The sequence below is a fragment of the Equus caballus genome, chromosome 23 (genome assembly GCF_041296265.1).
Source record: "Equus caballus isolate H_3958 breed thoroughbred chromosome 23, TB-T2T, whole genome shotgun sequence".
In the NCBI taxonomy this organism is placed as follows: Eukaryota; Metazoa; Chordata; class Mammalia; order Perissodactyla; family Equidae; genus Equus; species Equus caballus.
In genome coordinates, this window is record NC_091706.1 from 47362183 (window position 1) to 47381608 (window position 19426).

General features: G+C 35.1%; 1 protein-coding gene across 27 annotated transcripts in view; it reads right to left on the reverse strand.

The window, feature by feature from the left end:
• Positions 1-1309: 1309 nt before the first annotated feature.
• NFIB (nuclear factor I B) overlaps positions 1310-19426 on the reverse strand; it is a 417384-nt gene continuing 399267 nt past the window's right edge. For 16 of the 27 annotated variants that reach the window (XM_023627371.2, XM_023627365.2, XM_070248554.1 and 13 more), the window contains one exon: positions 1310-2881. In XM_023627371.2, the coding sequence (XP_023483139.2) occupies positions 2864-2881 (18 nt within the window). In that variant the 3' untranslated portion in view covers positions 1310-2863. Of the gene's footprint in view, positions 2882-16267; positions 16357-19426 lie in introns of all 27 variants that reach the window. The other 11 variants (XM_023627361.2, XM_023627362.2, XM_070248543.1 and 8 more) reach the window with 1 other exon arrangement.

Here is a 19426-nt window from a genome sequence, read left to right on the forward strand (position 1 = left end):
AGGTACCATCCCTTAAAAAAATCCCATCAGCATCTAATGGGCCTAATTCATCCACAGGAAAATTAATTTCTTAAAATTCTATATTTCCCTGCTCTGGTTCTCAGTTTAAAAGGGCAGGTAAAATGAAAACTTAACAAGATTTATTTTTTTTTTTTTGTTCCTTAAAAACTGAACTTTGATTTTAATCCATAAGTCCAAATATATTTAATAATAGCAACCCTCTGTTCAATCTTCTGGATGTCTCAAAAAAAAATTCCATTTGAAGTAGTGAGTCACAGGTAAATCCTATACTAACATTAATGAAATGAAGAAATGGGACAGAGAAGTGGTGGAGAAAGAATATGGGAGCTCTCCCTCCAGCTGGGCTGACAGGTTTTGTAGGAGAAAGGATACTTGTGTTAAACCCCCAAAGTGTGAAACATCTGCTATGTGGACATTTCAACAAATACCTTTGCCAAATACGAGACAGGCTCACTCTCCACTGTGGATCTGGAACTTTCAAGAAAAACTACCACCACCACCAAAAAAAAAAGATCAGACGGTTTGTTTGAAGCCAAGTCTGCCTCCAGGAGAATGTGTTGTGTTCACTTGTTCTTACTATTTTCGTTGTTTATGAAAACCAGAAATGAGTTCAGCTTGCACCCCAGGTGGGAAGTTAGAGAAGGGGGAACCTGTGTAAGTTGAAGTTTGTCACAGTAGCCAGAACAGTCGCTTTGCAGCCCAGGCCCGTCTCAGGGTGCACTGCTTCACAGCTACACTGTAAAGTGTTAAAAATCCTCCCACCCACCCCAGAATATATATATATGTATATTAAAAAAAAATCCCCTGTCCATCTCTCAGTACACAAAAGGACCTCATCACACTGCAAAAATAGCAGTACCCACTTTGGTCAATTAAAACAAACAAACAAAAAAAAAGCATACATTATTTTTTTTTTTAAATCTGTGTACTTACCTAGAATAACCAATGCAGCTAAAAGCACTACCTACATAGGCAAAACTTGGTATTGCATAATTCGTATAAATTTGAAACCCCTCCCCCCCAAATATTAATTGGAAGATGAAAAACATGAAAGGTTAATAGAAAAAACACCAAAATACTGAAAATATTGCTGGTCGATTACAATTTTTAAGCGGCAACTATACACAGCCATGATATGCTTTATAAATGTGAGATAAAGATATAACTGTCTAAAAAATCCATGATGTCACACATTTTTCTTCGTCTGGAGTACAAAATATTTTGTCATAAAAATGGTAAAGATTTAAAATGATAATAAATGCAGCAAAACAAGTGTAGTGATGTCACCTTTTTGTGTTTTTTTTTTTTGTTTTTTGTTTTTTTGTTTTTTAGATTTCAAGGCAAGGCACGTCATGTGGACATTTATATCTTCGTGCAAATTAGGATTACTGGAAAGAGTATTTTTAATTAAAATTTTAAGAGACATAGAGGCAAAATGTGTCTGCCCATGCACACTACAGATCTGTCAATACAAGAAATTGGTGGAACAAGGCTAATGTGTCAAAGCACCATGCAAGATTTCAGCACCCTGATTACAAGTGTTTTCTCAAGAGTGCGTTTTTATATCCTACACCCTGGCGGTCCCAGTTTGTAAACTGTCAGCTTTACCCTTGTGACATGGATTTGCCTGCGTCTTTGTCTCCGTGATGCAGATTTTACAGAACCTTTTGTACACCCTATGGGTTCTTGATGCAACCAGTAATTTTAAATAAATAAATTCTACCTCCAAGGAGGCTGCAGCTAAACCAACATAAGTGCTGTGTTTTCATTAAATTTTTTTTTTTCTCAAGCACATGATTTGTCTTGATTTAATGCCTTTTTACTGCCCTCAAAAACTGAGGGGAAAATAAATTCGCTCAAAATTATTTTAAATTCTTTTTAATCCCCTCAATTTAGAGTCCAAGGGCTGAAGGACTTATAATCATGATTCCCCTTTAGATATAAATTTATAAATTGCACTTGCCTCTGTTAAGTGTTTCTTTTGTGGGGAAAATATTATATTAATTTTTACTGTTGCATGCAGAGATAACACTTCACCTACATAGAGGCATTTCTTCCATAGAGCCTTTGTGTTCAAACTGTTTTTTTTTTTCCTTTTTTCTTTTTTTCCTTTTTTTTTCTTTTTTTTTTCTTTTTTAAGATTTCAAACTGGGTTACACACTGGAAAAGGCTGGGTTAAGGGCCAAAATTTAATAAATCTGTACTGATAACTAAAGGCTACAGAGATTTTATATATTTTTTTTAACTTTTAGAAATCAGAGTGCTTATAAAATGGCTGGCTCATGGCTCTGTCACCCAGCACCTCTGATGCCGCCTCCTAGCCTTCGTTGGTGAGATAACCAGGAATAGTGATTCCATGCGTAAACAACAAGAATACTAAACCAATAAAACTAGCTTATCATGCAAATATTAAGGCATCTAGAAAGTCAGTTAAAATATATTGTCATAGAGACAGAACATCTATTTCCCAGCGGACTTCATGTAACAAAGGCTACGTTGCAGGGGCTGCGATCTACCATCAGTGAAATATCATCGACCCTTTTTATGTCTTTACAGTTTCAACCTTAAGGGAATTAGTGATTGTAAGTGCTGCAATTGCTGGTCTATGATCTTCTTTCTTCAGTTGCTTTCCTTTCTCCCTTTTTGTTTGTTTTGTTTTGTTTTGTCCAGTCTTCCTCTTTTCCTTTTTTTTTTTAAATTTCTTAAACTATTGTTGTATTTCATTTTCCCTCAGTTGCTCGTTTCTGCTTGAAGGAAAGGTTCTCCGATTATGTTCAAACCGTAATTTTGGACATTTGCCGGTAGGATGGGTGTCCTATTTGATACTTGGAAAGGGACCAAGCTAGCCCAGGTACCAGGACTGTGGACAGGAGAGGGGCAGGGGGGAGGGAAGAGAAAAAGAAAAATACAATGTTAAAATCGACAATATTAGAAACGTAAATTCCACAGGCATCAAATTACTACTACCACTTTTTTCAAAATTACAGTCTAATGAAATAAATAAGCTAAACTATAAACGTTACACGTATCTATACTACACGGTCTATTTCTCTCATGGAAAGTAAGAGAAACCTCGAGGAGGGTTCACACACAATTGTTGAACTCTAATTGATTAAGGACATCCTTCCTAAAATACTTGATCTACTTCGATGTAAACACAATAAGATTTTTTTGTCCAAAAAAGAAAGCAGCCAATCTACAATGGTACCAATATAGTTTGCCAGTTATCTTCTCATCTTGTTTTGCCTTTCACTCACAAGCAATTGTGTGATAAAATGAGCGTCAATTTTTTACCTGCCTATCGGTTGAATAAAATTGAAAGGTGTAATGAAAGATATTTCTTTTCCTTCACCATAAGAAAAAAACACATTTTTCAGGAAGGCCAGTGCATAACATGTAATTGGCAAGGCTGACACCAGAAGCCTGGGCATTCCCTGCCCTCCGCATCGGGAATGCTACCCTATCTGAGCTGCTCTGAGTGTGGGGAGTCCAGACGGGGTGAATGGGAGCAGTGCTGGAGGGAGTCAGCAGATGAGATAACCTGCTTATATAAATAAATAAAGTATGATTCAACCAGCTCTAATTTCACCTATATTGTATTTGGGGCTGTTTCAAAAAAAGTTTGAAAAACAGTTCTCTAATTGTTACTGGCATAATCTCTCATTAAACAAGTACTACATGGAGGAAAATAACACCAGATCTTCATATCACAAAACAACCCCGCCCCATACACTTTGGGGTCCACCTAACTGGATGTACTGTTTGTTTCAACACTCAACTTGGAATGTACGTCAGCTACATAACAGTAGCACAAATAATCATGAATGAGAAAACATCAAATTGACCATTCCATTTCAGTTGAGGTATGGCCTGGCATAGAGACATAATTTCAGTGTTTTAAATTTACTTTCCTATCCTTTTCTTTACTTTTGGAACCATAAGGTGAGATGGATGGCATTACTGCAGATATCAATCTAAACATCCTCATTTTTTCACATTTGAATTTCACAGGCACAAAAACCTTTAGGGAATGTTAGCTTGAAGGAACAATTTTTCCAGAAAAAGAAAAAGAAACAAAAAAAGAGCTTGAATTTAAAAAAAAAACAAGACTGTGACATACACCTTTTTTTACTCTGGTAATTCCTTTATACAAAATGTGGCTTCTTGCTAAATGTCTGGGTAAATATTTCTGAGTTAATATTTCAACAGAAAAAATTTCCAATGACCTTTGATGCTCAAGAGATTTTATGATTCGATCATGAGCTCGACGATAGCGAAGTCCATCTCCCTCTAAGACAGCACCCAGCACTTGGTGCATGTTCAACCAGTTTGTGGATAAACAGACAAATCAGTTAAGTGTTTCAAATCACACCCACCTATATATTTTTTTAAAGTGTCGCTCATGATCACATATTTTCACGAATACATTGTGCTTTGGTGCCCGAAAAAAACCAAATAGGCATCTCTGAACTTCAAATTAGAGAAGTTTAGCACTAAGAAAAATTAACTAGGCAGGAATAATCAAAACTTAAAAAGATATGTCCCTATTACCTGATGCAAAATCCTAGTTCTAAAGAATAAGGAGAGTTGTTATTGAACTCTTTTCTGAGAGACTTGTTTTCACTTATCTTTCTCTTCCCACACACATCGTCAACATTTCCGTGCTTTGCACCATTGATTGGGAAGAATGCTAGATGATGCATCACGAAACTTATTTTCCCCTCATCTGGATTTCTACTGCACTTTATACACAGTCCTGTTACAGGATTTATTACTTCATATCATGATTATCTGTATCTATGATTATCTTACAGACTGAAAGGTGAGCTCCATAAAGAAAATGACCTTGTCTTTTCAATCCTTGTAGAGTCTGGCCATAGCTGATGATAATTATTTCTTAACAAATAAACTAAATTACAAAAATGGATACCTATTCTTTTTAACCTGAAATAGGAAGCATATGTGAAAAATAAAAGACTGGCTCAAATTCATAATCCTTAACAGTAAAAGACATCAACAACAAGCAAATCACTTCACAAAATCAACACGGGTCCCAAATTAAATGGGCTCTAAAAGTCATTTAGAGATTGCATACTTTAGAAAAACAAAACATATTTTAATGATTGAAAATAGATGTGACTCCCTAACAGGGGAAGTCCACCTACTAATGGCAGAGAAGACAAGAATTCAGGGTTTACTTTGCAATAGGTTTCTTAGCTCTTTAGAAGAGACATGTATTATTATTCTTTGGAAAAGGCTCAATAAAAATAAATTGATGCTAGTGACTAACAGGACTCTTGCTGCAGAATATCTAACAAACTCAATTTACATGTTTATTTACACCTTTCCAACCTCCCATCCTATATTACGACCATGCCAAAATTGCAGTGTGCAGTGTATTTGTCAATACTGTTTATGAACCTTTAGGGGGAAATAAATCTCAAACATTAACACTATGCAGACCCCATATATGAGTTTTACAAGTCTCTTATTGCCAATTTATAGGCTAAGTTCAGAACTATAAGGTAGAGACACTTTTTAGACCTTTACTTTGTGAATATCACTGAGAAAAATCTGGTAAAACTAATTCAAAGATCATCATAATGTAAAGAAAAATGTTTAATCAAACAAAATAACCTGGATCATTTAATTTCAAAAAGACAATGCCTCAAACTGCAAAGTTATTCAGGTAAAAATGTCACAGTGCTTTTTACGTATCTAATTCTCTCCATATAAATCACCGGTACGGATAAAATAAACACACATATTCATATTTATCTCTATACACAAACTAGTTTTATGTAAAATGTTTAATAGTTTTACTTCATAAGGGACTGAAAATTGTATAGATGATCTTATGTTCAATCCAATAATCTGTAACTCTGTCTATTAAGAGACATGAGAGTACAATTGAAAGCTTTCAAAATATTCAGGGTCAAATTAAGCTACTTCAGTAATACCTTCAAGGATGCATTTACTTTGTTTTCATTACATTTTCCATTGCCAAATCACCTTTTTTTTTAGGCAAACAGAAGATGAGCATGACTGAAAGTTGAAAGCACATCTTTAGAAAATACGTACAGGCCATACGATTTAAAAAAAGGAAAGAATGTAAGTACTTTGTGAAAAATCAGGCACAAAAAAATCGTAAAAGATTTTGATACTATCTTAAGACAAAGCAAAATTTACCCTATTGACTTCTACTCTATGTATAAATGAATTATTTCATTATAAACAAAATAAGTAAAAGTTAAATCAAAATCCTAAAAAATAAAATGTCTAATATCATGGATAATATTTTCACATTATTCTGATCAAATGTATGATGTGGCTGTCCCCATAAAGGAAGAAGGAAACAAACAAATTATTTTGACCTAAAGATGCATTAACGGTAGGTGATGGTCCTGCTTCATTTCAGATACTCAAACTACCTCTGAAGCATTGTATTTCTTCCAGGTATCCCTCTTCAAAAGAAACAAACTCTATGATACTCTTTCAGTAAAGAAACTTATCAAATAATGTCATTGGAGGAACAGTTAAAGGGAGTCAGGGAAGATATGACAGTTGAGTTGGAAAGAAATGCAGACCTCTGTGTGGTTCAAGTGGACAAAATTAGCACAAAGGGAGAAACTTCTGGATGATAACCATGCTGGGGGCCTACTATGAGCCAGGTATCATCTTTGGAGTTTTACATGTGCTATGTCACTTAATTCTCTCAATGAACTCTTGACACTGACATTATTATACCCATTTCACAGATGAGAAAACTGAGACTTAAAGAGGTTAAGTATCTTGCCCAAAGTTCTCCACCTAGACCTCAGATGTGAATCAGTTCTGTTTGTCATTCCCATGGCCATTTAACTATCTTACACTGCCTCCCTGGGAAATCAGCCATTGACCCAACATTTGAAAGAACTTTTGAACAGAGTTTTCCGAAAGCAAAATGAATTTGCTTCAGGACACACTGAATTTCTCACGCCCCCTAAACACAGCTGAATCATAACCTAGCTAATGTTGTAGAAGACTTGTGCACAGAATATGTGGCTGGTCTGGCTGACCTGAAATTTGATATGTCTGTCCTCTGAAAACAAATCTAATTGAAGTTCTAGTAGAGTGCGCTATGGTGAGGATTAAGGGGGAAGAAGATACCTACTTCTTCCTTTAAAAAATGATACAGTATTTTTATATATTTCTTGTCCTGGATAAATTGGATAAAGTAGTTGGTCTTCACATCCATAAGGAGTAAACAGACTCTATACCTTTCAATAAAGGAAACAGAAAATTGCTCTGGGCAAGTCAACATGTGATTATTGTGCTTTTAAAAATTACGCATTCTGGGTCTTTCAGGCCAAAAAGGATTGGGCCCCTAGCTTTTAACTCAGTAACCACCCAAGAACCATGGGGTGCCAAATAAACATATATGGCGTCATAAGCTGAGTAATGAACCAAGCAAAGTCAACGTCTTCACTTCAACCATTAGTCTTAGGCAATAAAAACAATAAGACCCATTTCAAGAGCGGCAAAATTCATTTATTACTAGTCTGTGTTTATTTGATAATGGGTTGGGCAACCCATGTGTCAAACATTTTATAAAATGTCCAAGTATGCAGTATACTCCTCTAATACTTTTCAGAGGAGTAATAATATTGCCCATTCAGATTTTACATGCTGATTTTATCATACCACTACCACATTTACTTCAAAGATAGTAAGTACTCTTTCAAGAAGCTTAAAAAAATATTATAGGAATGAAGCACAAAGAACTGTTTATATTCATACATACCTCAACTGTACCAGTAGCCACACTACTTATAGATAGCAATAAAAATAAGCAATGGCCCACAAGGCAAGAAAAATAAGTAAAATAGAAACCTTAATTTAAAACAAAAATTAGCCTTTAATTCCTTTGCACCTGTTTCAAATATCCCCAAGGAGGAAAGTTTTTTACTTCCTTGGCTAAACATTGCTAATTTTATTGCTACAATATTAACACACAGGTATTAGTATCACTCCCAAAATGTACAATAAACAATTTTCCCTATTAGTAGCTAAAATCTGCCTGGAAAAAACAATCAAAGGCAGGTTAATTACACATTAATTAAGTTATAAACCATGCCGTCTGGACTGTCTTACGTGTGTGTTTGGACTGGGTGCATACTTCACTATAACACAGAGGCTGCAGACTGCGTCTTGTGAGAAAACGCTCACTCAGACCAGTGGAAGGAATAGATGGGTAGGATTTAAGTACCATATATTTAAGAATTATATATATAATTATATGTTAAGAATATATTTAAGAATCCGTTAATGTATTAGAACAAAGAAGATGGTACTTATAAAATACTAGTGGTTAGCCCTTATATAGTGTGTGTTAAATAACAGTGCCAGGTACTTTCTATATGCTTGACCTACTTTGAAGTTTTCAATCCTCATAACAAACCTACGAGAAAAGTACCATTGCTATTCTGATTTTACAGATGAGGAAGCTGAAGCTAGCAAGTTATGTGTCTTGCCCAACTCCTATGGCCCTTCAGTTGTAGAAGCCAGGATTCGAACTCTAGCAGTGTGGGTTCTAGGATCTATATTCTCACCCACTACACTTGACCTCATCTCCCTCTTTTGTAAAACATTCTTTACTTTTATCTCTGGACAGGAATTTATATTATGCCTGAATTACATAGGAGATTCTCTGAGTTAAGCTCTGTATCACTTAGCCACACTGAAATTCCCACTAAAATATAACTCTTGAGTCCAAACTTCAATACAAATAACTGTACCGTATTTATCCAATTCCTTTCAGCTGAACGCAATATCTGCCTTTGTTTATGTACGTACAGATGTGGCTGTATGTCAATTAATTTGCTTGTTGAGCTCCACTTCAGACGAGACTAGTCTATAAGTGAAATACACAAAGTGTATTACACAGGTCTTGGGTTTCTTTGATTTATTTCCCCCATTTTTAAGGATCATTATTGCCATCTGAATGATCCTATTTGCATGTAAGATGATTTCTAATGATTATTACTATTTGTAATAATCTGTATTGGAAAGCTCCCTGGCCAGCTCTTACCTGAACTGCAAAGTACTCTTGTGGGCTGTCTGGGAAACACCAAATATCATAAACTGCAGGTGGCTCATGGAATTATTCTAACTACAAGCAATAGCACTTCATAGTAATGAAAGAGAAACGTATTTGTTTCTTAACTAAGTAGGTAAATAGCCTTCTTTATTGCTACTCCCTGGGGACAAACGGTTTTGAAAATAACATATCAAAACGGTAGGCCATCAAAGCTCATTAATTTATATTCAATTGTTTCAGATGTGTTTTGTTATTGGGGCATGCTGGATTAAATGTTAACTTTACTGTGTGTGAGTAGTACCATTTTCTAAGTAAAATAATGGCATCTGCCAGAGAAATATTTTATCTAACGAAGAGCACAGAGCAAGAAGAACCCTTATGTATGCAACCACTGCAGCTAAATAGTAACTGTTACAACTACTGTATTCTTAGTAAAAAGCTCTTAGAAAACCCTACAAGACCTTTCAACAATGCAATGTATATATTTAAAAGTCATAAAAACTTATTTCCTAGAAGGTTTACTTTAGACAAAACAAAAATACTTTCCCCCTCAACAGTCCAAATTAAGTAGATTTTTTAAAATTATGTTTGATATTTCTCATGTTTTCGAACTAAAAGAGAGAATTATTACGAAGATGACTACTTGGAAATAAATTACAGTACACACAGGCATACATATGTAACAACTTACACGGCTGTGGGAGGTTTCAGTCAATTAAATCATACACTAGTTATTTGATTCCTCCCACAGACTGTACCACAGCAGAGACCCGCACGTGTGGATTTCCATCCTCCTTCTCTGGTCTGTATTCGTCTCTATCCCTGGGCTCCTTTTCAATGCTATTGTTACCAGTGCTCTCCTTATTAGCATATGTGAGTCTTCAACAGCAGACAAAATTCTCCACAAAAATAGTGCTTCCAAACAGTGCCTTTCACTAGAGAAAATCACCCAAGGCATACGAAATTAAATAGAAATGTACGTTTTCTACGAAAGGAAAAGACAATTCTTTCCCAAATGATTTTCATTTAAAGGCAAAAATCAGCATTATTTGTACAATTTCACCTCTAAAAGACAGAACTTACTTGTATCAGAATTCCAAAGCATAAAATCACAAATCACTAAGGAACTGAACACATTTTTATCTTATGCTTGCTACTCTGTTCATAGGTGCATAAAAAATCTTCCTTCACATACAACAAAAATTAACAAAGGAGAGAATAACTGCAACTTTCTATCCAAAATTCGTGTTCTTCATTTTCTTGAACTTAAATAGGCTTTTGCCTTTTCCTTTGTAATTTATTGTTAGTTATTATATTTACTCATTCATAGGCTTTGTTAGCTAAGTAAAGAAGACTAAAAACTCACTAAATACTAATAGCACTAGCAAAGACGAGAATCAAAAAAGGTAAGTTAACAAATGGTGCGTTGGCTGCTGGCGAGCTGATTTCTTACGGACGTAAGACATGTAAACATGGCACTTTACATAAAACATCTTCAAGTGCTGTAGGGGTTTAATATACCTCTTTCGTTGCAAAGGGTTAATCAGCAAGGTTTACATTTGGGAATTTTCTGCATCTCGCTCCTCCCTCTCCCGTAGCGCTGCCAAAAATCATCTGACAGGAAACGTAAGATTAAGTTTGTCCTACCTAAGCGAACAAAGACTGCTCTGAACAGGCCACCGGTTTACTGCAGAGCGGGACCTTTTCTAATCCTGCTGGAATCTGTACCGCTGCTCAGAAAATATCACGGAAAAAGTTGTTTTCTTCCCTCTAACATCTTGTCTCTGCACCATCTCATTTTGGTCACACTGAAGATCCTGCTGCTTCTCCCATAAAGGTTAACTTAAAGCTCCAAACATAATCATGTGGAAAATGGACATTATTGATTCCTATGGTCCATTGTTTCCCTATCCTAAGTCCCTGAAGTTCAAGTTCAATCTGGAATTACATCATGTCTGGTTTCTCCTGGTTACCAGACGGCTTGAGACGTGACCACAGCTACAGAAAAAACAAACAGCCTTCTTCACGCTTCGGCTCCCCTATCGATTCAAACGTAAACTTTTTTTCTTTCTCTCAAGTATGCTTCAAGTATGGAGCATGGTTAATTTAGAGATTAAGTTCCAAATTAGATTATCTAATGGCATCTTAATGGATTGCTGACCCATTTCCTGTGGGATGGCAGCATGCAAGTCTGGCTGGAATACAATTAATTTCTTAGGAAGTGTTCTGAAGAGTTTCCTAGATAAAAAGGAAACCTTGTGTTGTGCAAATCTTTCTTTATAAATGGAGAAAGTTAGGCAAAACTACAACAAATCTCAACGTACTTTTTAACAGCCAGATCACAGATATTGTGTGTGTGTGAACACCGAACGGCACATCAAGATCATTTTTAAGAAGGATGACATTTTCAGTTTGGATTTCATAACAGGTGCAAATAATTTTTACGACATTAGAACTAACGCTTTTAAGTAGAATATTCAAATACAAAGAGCAACCCTAGTTAGCAGCCACGTGACCAAACAATGGTCATGTGCAGTTTAGGCTTTTGCAATTCTCCTCCTGGGACCAAAGATTCTTCCATTCATCTACCTCATCAGCCTTTCTATCCGAGTCCCAGAGTGGTGCCAGGGGCCCAGAACGGTGTGTAAAAAGTTGAACATTTTGAGCACACTGCAGAGCTGACAGCTGAAAAGGAAATTCAGCACTCTGAGAATAAAGCTCCCCCCAGGAACTCCAGGAACAACCCAGCTGTTGTACTGTAGTTATGTGTCAAGATAACAAACTGAAAGCAGGAAATGCTAACCTAGTGAATTCGGAGGGATGGTCTAAGTGTCATGTGGAAATTAAAGTTAACTCTTGCTACTACCTAAGGACAGGACACTTGCCGCCCTTCTCATACAAGTGCCATGCTTACATGCACGTGTGTGTACACACATACATATGCACACATGCGTGCATGCATACAGACATATATACTTGTGTGTGCATACACATACCATATATGCATACATGCATAAATACATAGACCTATATTTACAGACAAACATATGGTTTGCAACCCAATATTGAAGATTATTTTTGTTTGCATATTCCTTATTAAGTCCTCGAGATACATATTCTACAAAGAAAATTTTACGGACAAAGCAATGAGAATGGTAAACGGTTGAGGACAGTGTTATGCAAATAGCGTTATGTGTATGAAGTGAATGCTATTACTCCTTCCTTTTTGCCCTCTCTCTCCTCACCAACCAGATCCAAATAATCTTTACTGGCTGTTAAATTTCTCTTGGGAAATCAAGCAACTCTCTAGAATTGCAGTAATAAACGACAATTTCTTAAAAAAAACACGTGTAAAGTAACTACAGAATGAAGTATTCAACTCCTAGAAAGAACTGCTAACACATGTAACATGGAAAAGAGCTGATAAAAGTCTCTTTGGTGCCATTCAATTATGGCATCAGCAGAAACACAAAAATCCTTCCAATTATTTCAGTAAAATCTTCATTTATTCATTATTTCAGAGGCTGAGCAAATGGTTTGTGTAAACATATCCTTCAGTAACACGCGCATGTTTATTTTAGCCATCTGAAGGCTTCTTCTGTGTTTATATAAGCCAGCAGACACATACAGCCACTCAGTTGTGGCTTTGCCTTTTCTTGAAAGGGGTGAAGGGGGAGAAGAGGGAATGAAACAATAAATCCAGTTTCTCTTTTGCATAAAGCACTCCCTCCAATGTTTTAAAATAACTTATGTTTATATTATTCTTGGATTGTCCCTGGACTTTCTTTTTCATTCAATTATATTGCTCTTTCATATTTGATACTACAAGCTATGTTCTGGCTATAGTTTGAAGAAAGAAAGCCAGTTAGGGAGTTAACTGCTGTATTTGTTTATACCCACATAACTCACATACGCAACAATGTAATTTGTCCGCTTCAGAGGACAAAGCACAGACAAAACAGTACCCTGAAGAACAGCATAAGCAACTCATCACCTAAGAGCTGAGCCCCTCCTGACTCAAGCCAAATTGAGTCCTCCCCCAACCGAGTTCATTCTGGGTTAACTGCAGTACCTGACCTTTGGGTTAAACAGAAAAAAAATCACATTTTCAGCGTGCAAGCAACTCCTTCACACACACACACACACACACACACACATACAAATGGCTCACAAAATTCTAAGGTCAAAACAACAAAACACCTTCAGGGTTGCAACCTAACAAGTCTGTGCAAACTTTCCAGGGGAGTCAGCTTTGGTTCCTAAGGGAATGTTTCTACATTGAAGCTGGGGAGGCAGGGAGGGAGGAGGGTGGAGGAAATCTTCCAGCTTCGATTATACTTGCACAGCTCGCTCGGTACTGCCATTTTCAGTCCCAAAAAAGGAGCTGCGTTTGATTTGAAAACACCTTTTCAGGAAAAGGGAGCGACCATGGCCCAGTGATTGTAAGAGGAACGTAAGGGCAACCAACGACAATCAAAACAGAATAAAACAAAGCCAAACCAACCCCTTCTTGGTTTTGTCCTCTGCTACTATCAAGTCTCCGGGGATTGCCTTTTGTTGAAAATAAAAAGCAACAACCGCAACAAAAAGAACCTGATATTTTCTGTATTCCATAATGACGAAGGCAAATTATTTAATTCCCTGGTTGAAGAGATCCACCATTTCTCATATATTTTCAATTTATTCAGATAATTTTAAAGTTGTAGCAGTGCCCTGAAGATTTCAGATGTCTCTTATCTGCCTGAAAAGTAGCAGTGTTACAGACATTTATGATTTTCTTTTTCAATATCCTTTCTAGAAAAAAAAATTTAAAAAATAACCACAGGCACAAAATATCAACAATGAATGAATCTGGAATATGGTGTGGCACAGACATGGCTATTTGTGTTATCAAATATGGGCTCTCCTTGTACCTCTTATTGAAAACTATAACAAAGCGAAGCAAATTGCTATCTTATTTGAGTATAGTTATTCTGATCTGTATCCTTGGATTTAAGAACTGTGAACTTCTGTATCATCACACGGCGTTTGGGACAGCCCATCACAGAGATTCAATAAATACCTGTTGAATGTACGATTGTGATGCCTGCCAGTATCAATTATGTGCCTTCTGAATCACGAGAAAAAGGGAAGAAACAAACCCAAAACTCCCTGTTTAAAGCTTTTTGAAGCATTAAGGCCATTCTAAATTTCATTATTTACTAGTCAAAAAAATTTTTACTATTTTTTTTGGGGGGGGGGCGTAGGGAAGAAATCCTAACTAAATGAATTATGAATCTTTTTCTGACTCATTATGACCTGAATCTGATTACACACCAATTTTTCACCAAGAAAGGGATTTGTAAGATGAACAATGCTCTCCCAAGAACTGAGTTTATGCATCATATTAATTGACTCCAATACATGTGTTCTGTGGTAATTCATTGTTCACTCACCATTGCCTTTTTTGGGATATCAATTTTCAATGAAAAAAATTACTAGGAACTGGGTGCAGTTATATTTTAAGTCTCCAATAATTTATATCCTTATTTAGCTTTAATGGACTTTAGAGGTGCTATCCTATTTTAGATAAGTAAATGTTAATAAGTAACCCATAGATTTGGAAGTTCGCATAGCTATAGCCACGTTAAAAAATATAATACGCTTCACTAATTTGCAATTCTCATGAACACAGTAAGATCTGTATGAAGACATGAGCCATTCTGCTAACTGACAGACAGAGCATGGCCTATAAAGAAGTTATTTAATAAAATTAAATGCAAACATGGTGTTATCAAATCCAACTAAACTAATTTAAAAATAGTTATTAATTAAGACTATTTAAGACATTTTCATTGAATTTAATTAAGAGTATTAATTATTAAGACTATTTAAATAAGATGCTTTCATTGAGCTTAAGTTCTTTTTTATAAGTATACATTATATTTTGTCCAAATGGAGGAATCAGATAAGCTTCTTGGGGAAAAAAAATCAACATATGTAAAAATGTATACATTTCAAAGTGAATGTTACATCAATCTTTAAAAAGAGGAAAAGTCATATTGTAACCATTTTAGGTAGAGAATGAATAAAAACTCATCAAGTTTATAAAACTGAATCCAACTAATTTTCTTAGTTTTTACCTGAGTAAAAGTGGATATTTTATTAATTAATTCTTTTAAATTCTACTCTTCAGCAGTTTCTCTCAAGCGATACAGAGACGGGCAGCCCATTTACAACCGATACCTGAGTATTCCCTTTTAACATAAGCACTTTCAGTAAAAAGAGAATTATAATCATAGCAGGGTTGGAAAATTATACTGCCTCTACTTTTGGTGAACGCCATATGGGATTACCTCACTCTCTTCTGTAAATTTTTATCTCTTATTACACATAATTATACTGTGAATTTTAATTATTTAATTTGTCAATTTGACACAATTTGTTCTTTATTAACATAATACATAAGAAGCTGTCTTAGCACTGCTTACTTTCTAAAACATGAGACAATATCAAAACTAGTTTTGAAAATAAAGTTTCAGAAGAATTTTCCCAGCCAACCAAAGAAAGTCAATTCTCAGTGATGCACATCCATGTACCAACAAAAGTTAAAACTTTATTTAAACCAAATTCCCTCTTTAGCTATTGATTCCAACAATCTTCCACTCCAAAATTTGGGAGTGCTGCTAATAATGGTTAAATTGACTAATTTGAAATTTTTCTGCTAGCTTTTCACCTCTGGCAGGGAAATAAATGAATAGTAAAATGGCTTAAATTGGCAGTAGAGGAAAGAGCTGAAATGAGAAGAACCTATAATGTGAAAACCCAATGCTTCATCCTCAAATAGAAGATCTCCCCTAAAATAGTGATTTCATTTTTCAGGTCCTAAAATCTAAGTGTCAAATCCCCTCCTTCCTCCCCCCCCCCAAATATAATAAATTATTTGCTTAAAACATTTGACAGCACTTAGAAATTCCAATGATCAATTAGCATATACTATAGTTCCAAATTAATTTGAAGTTGTATTTACATACAGAAACAAGGAAGGAGGGTAGGGAAAGAGGGATGGTATAGCCAAGACAACTAAGTTTTTAACATATATTTTCTGTAAAGCTAGTTAAAAACAAACACTACAGCTCATGTAATTTTTAGGTGTAAGTGTAGGGTTGGAAATAATTAAAATGTTACCTTTGCCAAGTAATTCCCAATGTATCCTCACTGGTACTGGGGTATAAATGCCTGCCGTTTTGATTCATGGTCCAGTCACAAATCCTCAGCTGTCAATTGAAACCTAGCAGTCAGATATGGATCGAGCAGTACTACAGTTTTTAGTATTTAAATGAACACATGCAAACTAGTACTGTACATGGCATTAACCTTACTTTCCCAAGAGGCAACATAAAGAAAACAAACAAAAAAAAAAGCAAAAGAAAATCTTACTCTGAAAAGCAGAATTCCTAGATTCTTTTTTAGAATAAGCTATTGCAATATGCTTCTCTATTAATTAAAGCATCCAAAGAGAAATGAGTGCTTAGAACATAACAATTAGCCATTATTAGGGTACCAATTGAGCTGAAATAAAAGCAAACGTTAATGTTCAATAGAGAGATATATTTTAGAAAGAAAATAAAAAAGCTTTTTTATGCAACATACCAAATAATCTGCACTGAGTAAAATAATCAATAACTTTAAGCATGCAGTTTGCAAAACACAGAAGACATGCAGTTTAGAAGGAGAAAGGCCCCACCTGATAAACAGTCTCCCTAACTTAGGTTTAGAAGCATCAAGGTATTCAGTTTAAGATGTTCACTGATTTTGTTTTATTCAAAGTGGCATTTTTTAGAAAGAGTTGATAAGAGTTTCTATTTCTATTTTAAACTCGGAGTAATGGCCTTTAAGATACTTTACCACTTCTGAATAGAGTGAGGAACGCACTGAATACAAGCTGAAACAAATTCTTCCCAGATCTCCGAATCATCAGCTCTGCTCTTCAGAGATTCTTCGAGTAACCCTATCCAGCTCTGTTTGGTTAACAGCTGCCCTACAGTGCTAGCAGATTTATTGAAAAGATATATTGCTTATTTTTATGCTTAGGAAAGTAAACTTATCTGGCTTTGGGGGAAAAAAAAAACACTAGAAAATCATAGTTTTTAATCTTTAGATAGCCATGCTGTAAATTAAGCGCATCTTGCATTGAAAAGATGACTTATTCACAGCAATCCACTAAACCTGGTTTGCTGCTTTTCAGTGAGAATTTCTAGAAGATGATGATTGAAGCCAAAGTGCCTTTAAACTTATGATAAATTATTTTAATCCTTTCTGATAATGTTATGCCTTAAAAAAATGACTATGAAGAATCTTTACTTTTCCTGTTAGGTTCTTGAGTTTCTACATACTCTAAGTAATAGTGATTCTGGAGTTTTAGAAGAATCTCTTTTGTTCATTTTTCTACAGATCTATGAGGCTCCAAAAATATTACCTAAAACTTCCAAAACATGTGTTTTAATTACACTGATATTTCAGGTAAATGTAATTTTATAATTTAAAGAACTGAAAAAACTCCCTTAATGTGGACAGATAGGTAAATAGATAGATAGTCAGATAAATAGATTGCTAGATATGTAGATTCTGCTCAGGATGTATGTCATAAGAAGCCATAAATCAGTAAAAAAATTAAATTAGAATGAAAAATATTCTTAAAATAGACCATAATACTTGCATAAAGGAGAAAACATATACTTGATTAGTTTTAAATCAAACAGATGACAAACTTGATGGCAAAATTTCCTATAAGTTTTCAAAACGGACCATCTAATAAGATATGCAATGAAATGGGGCAATCTGAATTGTTTTTTTACGGTAACAGTAAGCCAGTTGTCTATTTCAAAATACGATTTTTTAAAAAAGAGCAGTACTATAAAAACAATCTAAAAACAGTTTATGAAACTTGACTTTGTAGAAAGGTTACTTTAGGGACCACTTATTGATTCTGCTCTAGTCAATGAAAATGCTACCTTTGAGTCAATTAAACATTCTCCAGAAGGGAGGGGTATATTGGGCATAGCTCATGATAATTCTGCTAACTATTAACTTCAGGTTAGTTTCTGTGGGGTTCTTCTGTCAGAATGGAGTTTTCAGGAAGAGAAAACACTTTCACAAAGCCAGGTGACCCTAAACCCCTCAGTGACAGGCTTGTTCCACAGGCAGTTTCAAGACACTGAGTCTCCTTGGAAGGATGCACATGGGAACTGCTTAGTTTTGTATTGTTCATGTTGCTAAATTTTTGTTTGTTTAATCATTTACCATCCCAAAAAATGTCAAGTGGCCTATCTTTGGCCTCATGTAGAACACTCAAAATCAACATATTTTCAGACTTTTCTTCCCTAAGAGCAGTATCAAAGGGGTTAAACCTGACTATGGCTATTCATTTTTCTCCACGTTCAAGATACATGCAATAGGAAGATTCTTCTCCCAAAGAGAAAAATATGCTTAAATACATAGAAAATTATCACTAATGTATTTACCAGTAATTTAAATGCCAAAGAAATTGGCAGGATATTAATTAGAATCGAATTAATTTCTTTTCAGTTACTGAAAATGTAAAACGTAATCTAAATTTATTTACTAATTAGATTGTGGACTAGCATTATAGACATTTCCAAAAATTTCTGAGGAGACATGTTTATATGTGCTTATAACTTACTTAAACCAGGTTACTTGAGCAAGAGATGAAAGGTTAGTACTAGGTGTATTTAAGCTTCTTTGGGGGGCATGTTAAACATACTTGGCATATAATTATAAAGTTCAGCATTCCTAATAAAAAAGTATGTTACCTTAGGCTTTAAATAAGCCTAAAGTAATAGGTGACAATTTATTTGAGTTGATGTGGCCATGCCTCAGTTTCTGTCTTATGATAGAGTCAGTGCTATAGAATTTAGCCCTCAATTCTTTTTTTAATTAAATTTTAAAATTTTAATTTTAAATGGTACGTAAGCTCCAATAACACTCTAACGATTTTTCCAAGTATCTTCCCTCAAAAAATAGAAAATTACTTTTCTCCCCCAATAGTAATCACACTTAAAACACCAGGTGCAGACTACTTTCGAAATTTCGTCTGTTAAAGTTGTGGGTTCGTATGTGGAGGTGGATAGCAATTCTTATTTTTGTAACAGTATCGATTCTTTGACAGACTTGATCACATGCCTGTCCTCACAGAAATGCACACTCATTCAAATCATTTTAATTCTTTAATTTCGATGCACCTGCCAATATGAAATTAGATTGTCTAGAAAATTAAGGTAAGATTTGTATTAACACCACTATGCTGAGAATTCCAAAAGCAAACCA